General features: G+C 50.2%; 1 protein-coding gene across 1 annotated transcript; it reads left to right on the forward strand.

Moving 5' to 3' along the window:
* The first annotated feature begins 15 nt into the window (after nucleotides 1-15).
* On the forward strand, nucleotides 16-11,945 carry LOC138355349 (uncharacterized). Its single transcript, XM_069310230.1, has 4 exons — nucleotides 16-108; nucleotides 2,570-2,620; nucleotides 8,786-8,838; nucleotides 10,751-11,945. The coding sequence occupies exons 1-4, from the start codon at nucleotides 16-18 to the stop codon at nucleotides 11,943-11,945; spliced, it is 1,392 nt and encodes a 463-aa protein (XP_069166331.1).
* Nucleotides 11,946-15,867: the final 3,922 nt, after the last annotated feature.

Raw genomic sequence — 15,867 nt, forward strand, 5'->3', positions numbered from 1 at the left:
CGCGAGACCTTCACAATGGCACCTGGCACTCCTCCCGTGGCACCTGGCACTCCTCCCGTGGTGCCCGGCACTCACACCTCCCCATCAGGCAGCTGTGCCAAGGTGGGGGTGAGTGGGTGGGGGCACTGGCAAGGCTCCCCACCCTCCCTGTGCTGCTCCGCCCACCTCAGATCACCTGAGAGAGGTGAATCACTTGCACCGGACCAGCAAATATGCACCTAATCTTCCAGGACCAGCAGCCAATCTTCCAGGACCAGCAGCCAATCTTCACGGACTCCCACACTGCTCTACGACAGAGGTTCGCAACATTTGTGAACCCTGGGAATCTAGATAGTTCCTATCCCCGAAAAAATACCGTGGAGGGGGTGAGGGGGGGGGTGGAGGGCGTTTTTTTTTTTTTTTTTGCAGGGATATTCCTATGCGGGCCCTAAGCCTCTGGCTGGCCCACTGCGCGGGCCCTAAGCCTCTGGCTGGCCCACTGCGCGGGCCCTAAGCCTCTGGCTGGCCCACTAAGTGTTGCTTGTTTCTGTTTTACTGGGGCGGAGTGTGAGTATTTATGACTCGTATGGTCGCTTCAGTAAGATTTTGTCCCATGTGTGATTTTGTCCCACTAACTCTGGACAGAGTTAGTGCTCCAGTGATTATATCTTTAAGTGAAATGATTCTAGGTCTAGTCAATATCTTGGTCAACATGCACGCAGCAATCCCTTTTACCCTTATTTCAATCGACGTTAGTTTGGTTTCTAGTCTTAGGTTCAGTATTTTAGTCCATCTGGGAGCTCCTGTTATGGCGTGGTGGTGGAGGGCGTGGAGTCTCGTGGCCAATATAGCAACGCAGGCAAGTGCAGTGTTTACTGTTAGCCTCCACCCACCAGCGCCGCTATGCCCCGCCCACCAGCGCCGCTATGCCCCACCCACCAGCACCGCTATGCCCCGCCCACCACCGCCGCTATACCCCGCCCACCAGCGCCGCTATACCCCGCCCACCAGCGCCACTATGCCCCGCCCACCAGCGCCGCTATGCTCCCGCCCACCAGCGCCGCTATACCCCGCCCACCAGCGCCACTATGCCCCGCCCACCAGCGCCGCTATGCTCCCGCACACCAGCGCCGCTATACCCCGCCCACCAGCGCCACTATGCCCCGCCCACCAGTGCCACTATGCCCCGCCCACCAGCGCCGCTATGCTCCCGCCCACCAGCGCCGCTATACCCCGCCCACCAGCGCCACTATGCCCCGCCCACCAGCGCCGCTATGCCACGCCCACCACCGCCGCTATGCCCCGCCCACCAGCGCCGCTATGCCCCGCCCACCAGCGCCGCTATGCCCCGCTCACCACCGCCGCTATGCCCCGCCCACCAGCGCCGCTATGCCACGCCCACCACCGCCGCTATGCCCCACCCACCAGCGCCGCTATGCCACGCCCACCACCGCCGCTATGCCCCGCCCACCAGCGCCGCTATACCCCGCCCACCTACGCCGCTATGCCACGCCCACCAGCGCCGCTATGCCCCGCCCACCAGCGCCGCTATACCCCGCCCACCTACGCCGCTATGCCACGCCCACCACCGCCGCTATGCCACGCCCACCACCGCCGCTATGCCCCGCCCACCACCGCCGCTATGCCCCGCCCACCAGCGCCGCTATACCCCGCCCACCACCGCCGCTATACCCCGCCCACCAGCGCCGCTATACCCCGCCCACTAGCGCCCCATTCACATCTGAAGCAAAACTTCGACATCTGACTCATCATGTAACATAATAAATGTACGTTTTTATGATTCATATAAACACTTAATACAACAAAACCTCCACATACTACGAGACATATTGAGTATTAAGCTAGTGGCTTTACAAGACTGTAATTCCAACTTGAACTCTATGTTCTCTCTTAAACCCCAATGTACTTTCTTGTATATATACATATATACATAAATAAATAAATTAAGGTAGTATACGTGTGGACGCCGTCAGGGGTTGGTTTTCTGTGATAGAGAGGAGGGTAAACTCGCTTATTCCCTCGGCCAGATTCATACAACTTCACATACATGTACAGTTTTGTACATTATCGTAGGTATTTCGGTCAAATATCTGTCATGTATTACCCTCCCTTACTTAAAAAATGTTAACGGTAATTACTAGGAATTAAATTATTATAATTATTATTATTAATTGAATTAATAATAATTTCCGCTGTCGTGGACAATAGGCCTATGCTTACAGAGGTCCCCTTGCCCTTAGCACTCACTGTATACTCACCACAACAGTTGCCTGACTCATGAATACTATTTGCTGCTGGGTAAACAGTGGCATCAGGTGAAAGAGAGGGAATTATCAGGGGAAAGCGCCATGCAATTACGACTATATAGCACCATCCTATAATATATATATATATATATATATATATATATATATATATATATATATATATATATATATTAGTATATTTTGGTAGCAGTCTTTCCTGTAGACATATATTATTAAATATGACCGAAAAAGTAAGATTAATAATTCTAACACGAATTTTCTCAATATTTCGTACATTTCTTTTCACTGTTGGAGGTAAATCAAAAATCAATTCTCCAAAATTCATTTTTATTTCTAGTCTACTAAAAATAAAAATGAATTTTGAAGAATTGATTTTTGATTTACCTACAACAGTGAAAAGAAATGTACGAAATATTGAGAAAATTCGTGTTAGAATTATTAATCTTACTTTTTCGGTCATATTTAATAATATATATATATATATATATATATATATATATATATATATATATATATATATATATATATATATATATATATATATATATATATCGTACCTAGTAGCCAGAACGCACTTCTCAGCCTATTATGCAAGGCCCGATTTGCCTAATAAGCCGAGTTTTCCGGAATTAATATATTTTCTCTAATTTTTTTCTTATGAAATGATAAAGCAACCTATTTCATTATGTATGAGGTCAATTTTTTTTTATTGGAGTTAAAATTAACGTAGATATATGACCGAACCTAACCAACCCTACCTAACCTAACCTAACCTATCTCTATAGGTTAGGTTAGGTAGCCGAAAAAGTTAGGTTAGGTTAGGTTAGGTAGGTTAGGTAGTCGAAAAACAATTAATTCATGAAAACTTGGCTTATTAGGCAAATCGGGCCTTGCATAGTAGGCTGAGAAGTACGTTCTGGCTACTAGGTACGACATATATATATATATATATATATATATATATATATATATATATATATATATATATATATATATATATATATATATATATGTCGTACCTAGTAGCCAGAACGCACTTCTCAGCCTACTATTCAAGGCCCGATTTGCCTAATAAGCCAAGTTTTCCTGAATTAATATATTTTCTCAAATTTTTTTGTTATGAAATGATAAAGCTACCCATTTCATTATGTATGAGGTCAATTTTTTTTTATTGGAGATAAAATTAACGTAGATATATGACCGAACCTAACCAACCCTACCTAACCTAACCTAACCTATCTTTATAGGTTAGGTTAGGTTAGGTAGCCGAAAAAGTTAGGTTAGGTTAGGTTAGGTAGGTTAGGTAGTCGAAAAAACATTAATTCGTGAAAACTTGGCTTATTAGGCAAATCAGGCCTTGCATAGTAGGCTGAGAAGTGCGTTCTGGCTACTAGGTACGACATATATATATATATATATATATATATATATATATATATATATATATATATATATATATATATGAGTGTGCGAATTAACGCACACTCATTTACACAAACACACACACACACACACAGAAGTGTGTCTTCCCCCTGGAAGACAGAAGAGTAAGGGGAGACATGATCACAACCTACAAAATCCTCAGAGGAATCAACCGGGTAAACAAGGATAAACTATTCAACACTGGTGGGACGCGAATAAGGGGACACAGGTGGAAACTGAGTACCCACATGAGCCACAGGGACGTTAGAAACAAGTTTTTCAGTGTCAGAGTAGTTAACGGATGGAATGCATTAGGCAGTGATGTGGTGGAGGCTGACTCCATACACAGTTTCAAGTGTAGATATGATAGAGCCCAGTAGGCTCAGGAACCTGTACACCAGTTGATTGACGGATGAGAGGCGGGACCAATGAGCCGAAGCTCAGCCTACGCAAGCATAACTAGGTGATAACAACTAGGTAATTACACACACAGGTTCAGACGGACAGCGCTCTGGGATCGTAGTCCTAAGGGCCCGGGTTCGATTCCCGGTCGAGGTAGACACAACTGTGCAGTTTCTTTCACTTGATACCTCTGTTCACCTAGCAGTAAATAGGTACCCGGGAGTTAGACAGCTGCTACAGGTTGCATCATGGGGATGTGTGTGTGTGTGTGTGTGTGTGTGTGTGTGTGTGTGTGTGTGTGTGTGTGTGTGTGTGTGTGTGTGTGTGTGTGTGTGTGTGTGTGTGTGCGCGTGTATCAGAGAGAAGACTATGTAGTTGATATTATAATGGGAAAATAGGTCGAGTGTCAGTACATTGAACAACCGAAGGTTAGAAAGGCGGGGTCCAAGAGCTAACAGCTCGAGCCTGCAGGCACACTAGTACATAGACAATCCTGCCGTTGTGACTCGCAGGCATCTGTCTCACCAACACCACATAACTGAAGCCTGGCGCTACAACACCGTAGACTTTCATCTTGTTCTTGCCTAAGGTATATTTTACTCCAGTTGCAAACTCTGTGAGCAGGAACTACGGCATGATCTCCCGCACTACATCACTGAATGCCCAGTTATTAGACCTTTCAGACCAGTTGGCACGAGGTACCTGGAGCTTTGCAATTACTTTATTCACTCTCGTATTCTTGAAGATATCCTCACAGTATACCCAAAATTTGCCAGTGCAGGCTATTAAACACATGGTTCTGTATGACTAACCATCCTGCGAGATGGGGATTTTTTAGCATCACCTAGTTAGCTTTTTTGACACACTGTACTCCACTTCATATAGTCTAGGGTAACTGCACTAATGCAGATGTACCTAATATGTTAATAAAAAAAAATATATATTTTATTATTGCCTACCACAGACGTGGCCGGACATTTACCATGCTAATCAGCATATATACATACAGACATTGAGTCACAATAACGTGGCTAAAGTATGATGACCAGACCACACACTAGAAGGTGAAGGGACGACGACGTTTCAGTTCGTCCTGGACCATTCTCAAGTCGATTGTGACAATCGACTTGAGAATGGTCCAGGACGGACCGAAACGTCGTCGTCCCTTCACCTTCTAGTGTGTGGTCTGGTCAACATATATACATTTTCTTCTGTCCTCCATGGACAGCGTTAAGAGAGCATATATGTTCAGTGACTTATTGAACTGGTTGATATCTTTGTGGGTCTCTGTTGTTAAGACTATTGCCCCAAGTTTTCACATCTGATAGTGGTGAAATTAATCTCTCAAAATGGCTGAAATAACTAATATAAAAAACACAACTATAATCTGTTTACATTCGATACCTCTGAACGTGGGCAACACAGAGCCATGGACCATGGTCCCAGCCCTTAAGGGGGAGGTGTGGCTACCATGGTCCCAGCCCTTAAGGGGGAGGTGTGGCCACCATGGTCCCAGCCCTTAAGGGGGAGGTGTGGCCACCATGGTCCCAGCCCTTAAGGGGGAGGTGTGGCTACCATGGTCCCAGCCCTTAAGGGGGAGGTGTGGCCACCATGGTCCCAGCCCTTAAGGGGGAGGTGTGGCCACCATGGTCCCAGCCCTTAAGGGGGAGGTGTGGCTACCATGGTCCCAGCCCTTAAGGGGGAGGTGTGGCCACCATGGTCCCAGCCCTTAAGGGGGAGGTGTGGCTACCATGGTCCCAGCCCTTAAGGGGGAGGTGTGGCTACCATGGTCCCAGCCCTTAAGGGGGAGGTGTGGCTACCATGGTCCCAGCCCTTAAGGGGGAGGTGTGGCTACCATGGTCCCAGCCCTTAAGGGGGAGGTGTGGCCACCATGGTCCCAGCCCTTAAGGGGGAGGTGTGGCTACCATGGTCCCAGCCCTTAAGGGGGAGGTGTGGCCACCATGGTCCCAGCCCTTAAGGGGGAGGTGTGGCTACCATGGTCCCAGCCCTTAAGGGGGAGGTGTGGCTACCATGGTCCCAGCCCTTAAGGGGGAGGTGTGGCTACCATGGTCCCAGCCCTTAAGGGGGAGGTGTGGCTACCATGGTCCCAGCCCTTAAGGGGGAGGTGTGGCTACCATGGTCCCAGCCCTTAAGGGGGAGGTGTGGCTACCATGGTCCCAGCCCTTAAGGGGGAGGTGTGGCTACCATGGTCCCAGCCCTTAAGGGGGAGGTGTGGCTACCATGGTCCCAGCCCTTAAGGGGGAGGTGTGGCTACCATGGTCCCAGCCCTTAAGGGGGAGGTGTGGCTACCATGGTCCCAGCCCTTAAGGGGGAGGTGTGGCTACCATGGTCCCAGCCCTTAAGGGGGAGGTGTGGCTACCATGGTCCCAGCCCTTAAGGGGGAGGTGTGGCTACCATGGTCCCAGCCCTTAAGGGGGAGGTGTGGCTACCATGGTCCCAGCCCTTAAGGGGGAGGTGTGGCTACCATGGTCCCAGCCCTTAAGGGGGAGGTGTGGCTACCATGGTCCCAGCCCTTAAGGGGGAGGTGTGGCTACCATGGTCCCAGCCCTTAAGGGGGAGGTGTGGCTACCATGGTCCCAGCCCTTAAGGGGGAGGTGTGGCTACCATGGTCCCAGCCCTTAAGGGGGAGGTGTGGCCACCATGGTCCCAGCCCTTAAGGGGGAGGTGTGGCCACCATGGTCCCAGCCCTTAAGGGGGAGGTGTGGCCACCATGGTCCCAGCCCTTAAGGGGGAGGTGTGGCCACCATGGTCCCAGCCCTTAAGGGGGAGGTGTGGCCACCATGGTCCCAGCCCTTAAGGGGAGGTGTGGCCACCATGGTCCCAGCCCTTAAGGGGGAGGTGTGGCCACCATGGTCCCAACCCTTAAGGGGGAGGTGTGGCTACCATGGTCCCAGCCCTTAAGGGGGAGGTGTGGCTACCATGGTCCCAGCCCTTAAGGGGGAGGTGTGGCCACCATGGTCCCAGCCCTTAAGGGGGAGGTGTGGCCACCATGGTCCCAGCCCTTAAGGGGGAGGTGTGGCCACCATGGTCCCAGCCCTTAAGGGGGAGGTGTGGCCACCATGGTCCCAGCCCTTAAGGGGGAGGTGTGGCCACCATGGTCCCAGCCCTTAAGGGGGAGGTGTGGCCACCATGGTCCCAGCCCTTAAGGGGGAGGTGTGGCCACCATGGTCCCAGCCCTTAAGGGGGAGGTGTGGCCACCATGGTCCCAGCCCTTAAGGGGGAGGTGTGGCTACCATGGTCCCAGCCCTTAAGGGGGAGGTGTGGCCACCATGGTCCCAGCCCTTAAGGGGGAGGTGTGGCCACCATGGTCCCAGCCCTTAAGGGGGAGGTGTGGCCACCATGGTCCCAGCCCTTAAGGGGGAGGTGTGGCTACCATGGTCCCAGCCCTTAAGGGGGAGGTGTGGCTACCATGGTCCCAGCCCTTAAGGGGGAGGTGTGGCCACCATGGTCCCAGCCCTTAAGGGGGAGGATACAAGACTCCCTTATGAGAAGGCAGCAGCCAGGAGACAACATATCCTGGAGGGGGGGGGGGGGGTGTTCTGGCCAGGGGTACTTCCCCAGTGACAGGGGGGGGGGCTGTGGGCGGGGGGTACCCCCTGCTCTACCCAGGGCACCGACGCTAGAGGGGGGGAGGGGAGAGGGGGAGTAATCGGTGTTATCACACGTTATCCTGGAGACGTGAGAGTTGCTCCCCAGTAATGACTGCGGGGGGGGGGGTGGGAGTGGCCTAATGTTACTTTTTAGAAGCAAGCTTTGAACACACTACCCCCCCCCCCCCCCTGACCGTCTCTCCTGTCCCCCTCACCCCCGCCCCTCATCCCTCGCCCCTCACCCCCGCCCCCCCGCCCCTCTCCGTGACCTTGGGGCCGTGTCGAGAAGCACTCACTATTTTCCTTCCCCAGTTTGACGTCATTAACGTAAACTGGTTGTCTGGTGTACCCTCCCCCCCCCCCTCCCTCACACAGGGGCGAGGGGTGGGGTGGCCGAGTGGACAGCACGTTGGACACGTAATCCTGTGGCCCGGGTTCGATTCCCGGCGCCGGCGAGAAACAAAAATGGGCAAAATTTCTTTCACCCTGATGCCCCTGTTACCTAGCAGTAAATAGGTACCTGGGATTTAGACAGCTGTTACGGGCTGCATCCTGTGTGTGTGTGTGTGTGTGTGTGTGTGTGTGTGTGTGTGTGTGTGTGTGTGTGTGTGTGTGTGTGTGTGTGTGTGTGTGTGTGTGTGTGTGAAAAATAGTAGTTAGTAACAGTTGATTGACAGTTGAGAGACGGGTCGAAAGATCAGAGCTCACCCCCCCCCCCCCAGCACAACTAGGTTAATACAACTAGGTGAGTACAGTCAGGGACACCGGTACACCCAGCGTCTCCCTCAAGCAGCTCACCGTGAACCTGCCTCTCTCACAGCTCATGGTAAGCCAACCTGGCCGCCTGCAAGGAACCTCGCATTTCGCTCGTATGCGTTACATACGGCCAAAAATTGTCGTACTAGAAAATGGCAGCGGCTGGCGAAAGTGACGTACTGTCCCGTTTTCTGTTTTGGGTCCTCTGGCAGGTTAGGAGAGGACACTTTAAATTGACCGTTTTCTTAGCCTTAGGAGGACGGGCTGGGTAAGCACCAATCACAATTTTTTCCCAGGAACACAGCCCTAAATTGGTTTTATTCCCAGATCCCCAATTATGGCTGCGTGAACAGAGACGAGCATTTATGGATTGGTGCCCAGTCAATCCTCCCCGTGTTTTGTCACGGGGCGAGTGTGTGTACACACCTAATTGTGCATGCGGGAAATGAGCTTTAGCTCTTTGGTATGGAGGCTGACTCCATACACAGTTTCAAGTGTAGATATGATAGAGCCCAGTAGACTCAGGAATCTGTACACCAGTTGACTGACAGTTGAGAGGCGGGACCAAAGAGCCAGAGCTCAACCCCCACAAGCACAACTAGGTGAGTACAAGGTGTGTAGCAGTAGCCAGGATGACCAAGAAGGCGCGACGCCCCGAGGGTGTGGACACGAGGGCGCCAGGTTGATGGACCGCCGCTGCCAGCGTGTGGTGCTGGGAGTGGTCTTCCCTGTAGGCTCCAGGGCGGGTGGTAGGGACAGTCAGCCCAGCAGCCATTACATGCTGTTGTAGGTGGTCATTCCACCTGATTCCAGGTGGGAGTAGGTGGGATACCCAGCCCGTTCTCACGAGTTGATAAGCGTCAGATTTATACTATTGTGCCTATCCAGATAGACTCTACCTTACCTTGAGGTGCTTCCCGGGCTTAACGTCCCCGCGGCCCGGTCGTCGACCAGGCCTCCTGGTTGCTGGACTGGTCAACCATGCTGTTGGACGCGGCTGCTCGCAGCCTGACGTATGCGTCACAGCCTGGTTGATCAGGTATCCATTGGAGGTGTTTATCCAGAGGATACCAGATCAACCAGGCTGTGAGCCTGGTTGTCAAACCTACAAAAGCCAAATGAAATCGATAATTTAATCCGGATAAACTATTTCTTGTTTAATGTGGAATCAAGAAATGATCGTTGCTTTCTCAAGCAGTACAGACGCTGTGCATTCTTGCCCAGAGTGAGGTAACCAACCCGCTGTGACAGTGCTATTGGTCATTCTATTATTTCCTACCACAGACGTGGCCGGACATTTACAATGCTAACCAACATATATACATTTTCTTCTCTCCTCCATGGACAGAGTTAGACATGTGTTAAACATATATGTTCAGTGATGTATTGAATAATCAACCACAGAAGGTGTTTGTAGTGCTTTTAATACGCTAATATAACCTACATACATATATGCACTGGTTTATGTCTGTCCCACATAAACAGGCATGTACATAAACACGTGTCCCACATAAACAGTGTTGGTCTGTTTGTTACATAGTGTTATTAACATGCGTTTACAAATGCAGTTCTGACCAGCTTACACATACCCTGTATATACATGCATACATGTATATACATACATACATACATGTATACATGCATACATGTATATGTTTATTTTCGTGATATATACACACACATATACATGTATATATACATATACATTGATGTCTCTCTTACTTTGAGAGAGAACCGTCACGTGTACCAGCAAGTGTACCATCACGTGTACCATCAAGTGTACCATCACGTGTACCATCAAGTGTACCATCACGTGTACCAGCAAGTGTACCGTCACGTGTACCGTCAAGTGTACAATCAAGTGTACCATCAGGTGTACCGTCACGTGTACCATCATGTGTACCATCACGTGTACCGTCAAGTGTACCGTCAAGTGTACCGTCACGTGTACCGTCAAGTGTACCGTCACGAGTACCATCACGTGTACCATCACGTGTACCGTCACGTGTACCATCATGTGTACCATCACGTGTACCAGCAAGTGTACCGTCACGTGTACCGTCACGAGTACCATCACGTGTACCATCACGTGTACCGTCACGTGTACCATCACGTGTACCGTCACGAGTACCATCACGTGTACAATCACATGTACCGTCACGTGTACCATCATGTGTACCATCACGTGTACCATCAAGTGTACCATCAAGTGTACCATCACGTGTACCGTCACGTGTACCGCCACGTGTACCATCAAGTGTACCATCACGTACCGTCACGTGTACCATGAAGTGTACCATCACGTGTACCATCAAGTGTACCGTCAAGTGTACCATCAAGTGTACCATCACGTGTACCGTCAAGTGTACCATCAAGTGTACCATCAAGTGTACCATCACGTGTACTATCAAGTGTACCATCACGTGTACCGTCAAGTGTACCATCACGTGTACTATCACGTGTACCATCAAGTGTACCATCAAGTGTACCATCACGTGTACCGTCAAGTGTACCATCAAGTGTACCATCACGTGTACCATCAAGTGTACCATCACGTGTACCATCACGTGTACCATCAAGTGTACCGTCAAGTGTACCATCACGTGTACCATCACGTGTACCATCAAGTGTACCATCACGTGTACCGTCAAGTGTACCATCAAGTGTACCATCACGTGTACCATCAAGTGTACCATCACGTGTACCATCAAGTGTACCATCACGTGTACCATCAAGTGTACCATCACGTGTACCATCAAGTGTACCATCACGTGTACCATCACGTGTACCATCAAGTGAACCGTCAAGTGTACCATCAAGTGTACCATCACGTGTACCATCAAGTGTACCATCACGTGTACCGTCACGTGTACTATCACGTGTACCGTCACGTGTACCGTCAAGTGTACCGTCACGTGTACCATCAAGTGTACCGTCACGTGTACCATCAAGTGTACCGTCACGTGTACCGTCACGTGTACCATCACGTGTACCGTCACGTGTACCATCAAGTGTACCGTCACGTGTACCATCAAGTGTACCAACAAGTGTACCGTCACGTGTACCGTCACGTGTACCATCAAGTGTACCGTCACGTGTACCATCAAGTGTACCGTCACGTGTACCATCAAGTGTACCATCACGTGTACCATCAAGTGTACCATCATGTGTACCGTCAATTGCACCATCAACTGTACCATCACGTGTACCGTCACGTGTACCATCAAGTGTACCATCACCTGTACCATCAAGTGTACCATCATGTGTACCGTCAAGTGCACCATCAACTGTACCATCACGTGTACCATCACGTGTACCATCAAGTGTACCATCATGTGTACCGTCAAGTGCACCATCAACTGTACCATCACGTGTACCGTCAAGTGTACCATCAAGTGTACCGTCAAATGTACCATCAAGTATACCGTTAAGTGTACAGTCACACTTTACACACCGAATCCCCCGTAAGTGTGTCAGTGTGAGGTGAGAGTAAACAATGGACTGGATGAGGGTGAGAGATGGGAGGGGGTGGAAGGGGATGTGAGAAGGGGGGGGGGGATAGTGAAGGGGGACAGGTATGGGAAGGGATGGTTAATGGGGGGGGTGAGGGCAGCCCATCCTCCCAGACTGAAGGCACCATAACAACATGGTTGATCATGGAATATATTTATGGTTGGCTTTCCTGTTCATGTTTCTCTAAAACGAATAGTACCGAATTCTACTTTCTATTTGTCCGTCACGTCGATATGTGTACGATTACCTGGAGCCTACCTGAAGAGGGTTTCGAGAGTCCTTCTATTCACCGAGCCTGGTGACTCCACTTGTCCTCATCCTCCTACACACTTGTGACGACAGACCACACACACTTGTGACGACAGACCACACACACTTGTGACGACAGACCACACACACTTCAGACGACAGACCACACACACACACTTGTGACGACAGACCACACACACTTGAGACGACAGACCACACACACTTGAGACGACAGACCACACACACTTGTGGCGACAGACCACACACTCCTGTGACGACAGACCTCACACTCTTGTGACGACAGACCACACACACTTGTGGCGACAGACCACACACTCCTGTGACGACAGACCTCACACTCTTGTGACGACAGACCACACACACTTGAGATGACAGACCACACACACTTGTGACGACAGACCACACACACTCCTGTGACGACAGACCTCACACTCTTGTGACGACAGACCACACACACATGAGACGACAGACCACACACACTCCTGTGACGACAGACCACACACACTTGTGACGACAGACCACACACACTTGTGACGACAGACCACACACACTTGTGATATATACACACACATATACATGTATATATACATATACATTGATGTCTCTCTTACTTTGAGAGAGAACCGTCACGTGTACCAGCAAGTGTACCATCACGTGTACCATCAAGTGTACCATCACGTGTACCATCAAGTGTACCATCACGTGTACCAGCAAGTGTACCGTCACGTGTACCGTCAAGTGTACAATCAAGTGTACCATCAGGTGTACCGTCACGTGTACCATCATGTGTACCATCACGTGTACCGTCAAGTGTACCGTCAAGTGTACCGTCACGTGTACCGTCAAGTGTACCGTCACGAGTACCATCACGTGTACCATCACGTGTACCGTCACGTGTACCATCATGTGTACCATCACGTGTACCAGCAAGTGTACCGTCACGTGTACCGTCACGAGTACCATCACGTGTACCATCACGTGTACCGTCACGTGTACCATCACGTGTACCGTCACGAGTACCATCACGTGTACAATCACATGTACCGTCACGTGTACCATCATGTGTACCATCACGTGTACCATCAAGTGTACCATCAAGTGTACCATCACGTGTACCGTCACGTGTACCGCCACGTGTACCATCAAGTGTACCATCACGTACCGTCACGTGTACCATGAAGTGTACCATCACGTGTACCATCAAGTGTACCGTCAAGTGTACCATCAAGTGTACCATCACGTGTACCGTCAAGTGTACCATCAAGTGTACCATCAAGTGTACCATCACGTGTACTATCAAGTGTACCATCACGTGTACCGTCAAGTGTACCATCACGTGTACTATCACGTGTACCATCAAGTGTACCATCAAGTGTACCATCACGTGTACCGTCAAGTGTACCATCAAGTGTACCATCACGTGTACCATCAAGTGTACCATCACGTGTACCATCACGTGTACCATCAAGTGTACCGTCAAGTGTACCATCACGTGTACCATCACGTGTACCATCAAGTGTACCATCACGTGTACCGTCAAGTGTACCATCAAGTGTACCATCACGTGTACCATCAAGTGTACCATCACGTGTACCATCAAGTGTACCATCACGTGTACCATCAAGTGTACCATCACGTGTACCATCAAGTGTACCATCACGTGTACCATCACGTGTACCATCAAGTGAACCGTCAAGTGTACCATCAAGTGTACCATCACGTGTACCATCAAGTGTACCATCACGTGTACCGTCACGTGTACTATCACGTGTACCGTCACGTGTACCGTCAAGTGTACCGTCACGTGTACCATCAAGTGTACCGTCACGTGTACCATCAAGTGTACCGTCACGTGTACCGTCACGTGTACCATCACGTGTACCGTCACGTGTACCATCAAGTGTACCGTCACGTGTACCATCAAGTGTACCAACAAGTGTACCGTCACGTGTACCGTCACGTGTACCATCAAGTGTACCGTCACGTGTACCATCAAGTGTACCGTCACGTGTACCATCAAGTGTACCATCAAGTGTACCATCATGTGTACCGTCAATTGCACCATCAACTGTACCATCACGTGTACCGTCACGTGTACCATCAAGTGTACCATCACCTGTACCATCAAGTGTACCATCATGTGTACCGTCAAGTGCACCATCAACTGTACCATCACGTGTACCATCACGTGTACCATCAAGTGTACCATCATGTGTACCGTCAAGTGCACCATCAACTGTACCATCACGTGTACCGTCAAGTGTACCATCAAGTGTACCGTCAAATGTACCATCAAGTATACCGTTAAGTGTACAGTCACACTTTACACACCGAATCCCCCGTAAGTGTGTCAGTGTGAGGTGAGAGTAAACAATGGACTGGATGAGGGTGAGAGATGGGAGGGGGTGGAAGGGGATGTGAGAAGGGGGGGGGGGATAGTGAAGGGGGACAGGTATGGGAAGGGATGGTTAATGGGGGGGGTGAGGGCAGCCCATCCTCCCAGACTGAAGGCACCATAACAACATGGTTGATCATGGAATATATTTATGGTTGGCTTTCCTGTTCATGTTTCTCTAAAACGAATAGTACCGAATTCTACTTTCTATTTGTCCGTCACGTCGATATGTGTACGATTACCTGGAGCCTACCTGAAGAGGGTTTCGAGAGTCCTTCTATTCACCGAGCCTGGTGACTCCACTTGTCCTCATCCTCCTACACACTTGTGACGACAGACCACACACACTTGTGACGACAGACCACACACACTTGTGACGACAGACCACACACACTTGAGACGACAGACCACACACACACACTTGTGACGACAGACCACACACACTTGAGACGACAGACCACACACACTTGAGACGACAGACCACACACACTTGTGGCGACAGACCACACACTCCTGTGACGACAGACCTCACACTCTTGTGACGACAGACCACACACACTTGTGGCGACAGACCACACACTCCTGTGACGACAGACCTCACACTCTTGTGACGACAGACCACACACACTTGAGATGACAGACCACACACACTTGTGACGACAGACCACACACACTCCTGTGACGACAGACCTCACACTCTTGTGACGACAGACCACACACACTTGAGACGACAGACCACACACACTCCTGTGACGACAGACCACACACACTTGTGACGACAGACCACACACACTTGTGACGACAGACCACACACACTTGTGACGACAGACCACACACACTTGTGACGACAGACCACACACACTCCTGTGACGACAGACCACACACACTCCTGTGACGACAGACTACACACACTTGTGACGACAGACCACACACACTTGTGACGACAGACCACACACACTTGTGACGACAGACCACACACACTCCTGTGACGACAGACCACACACACTTGTGACGACAGACCACACACACACTTGTGACGACAGACCACACACACACTTGTGACGACAGACCACACACACACTTGTGACGACAGACCACACACACACTTGTGACGACAGACCACACACACACTTGTGACGACAGACCACACACACACTTGTGACGACAGACCACACACACACTTGTGACGACAGACCACACACACTCCTGTGACGACAGACCACACACACTT

The sequence above is a fragment of the Procambarus clarkii genome, chromosome 67 (assembly GCF_040958095.1).
Source record: "Procambarus clarkii isolate CNS0578487 chromosome 67, FALCON_Pclarkii_2.0, whole genome shotgun sequence".
Classification (NCBI taxonomy): domain Eukaryota; kingdom Metazoa; phylum Arthropoda; class Malacostraca; order Decapoda; family Cambaridae; genus Procambarus; species Procambarus clarkii.

Excerpts from the sequence above, each read along its gene's own strand:
- LOC138355349 (XM_069310230.1), top strand. The coding sequence starts at position 16 with ATGGCACCTGGCACTCCTCCCGTGGCACCTGGCACTCCTCCCGTGGTG. Across the intron at positions 109-2,569 it reads GCAGCTGTGCCAAGGTGGGG|AAAATCAATTCTCCAAAATT; the intron begins GTGAGTGGGTGG and ends GGAGGTAAATCA. Across the intron at positions 8,839-10,750 it reads CATTTATGGATTGGTGCCCA|TGTACCATCACGTGTACCAT; the intron begins GTCAATCCTCCC and ends TGTACCATGAAG.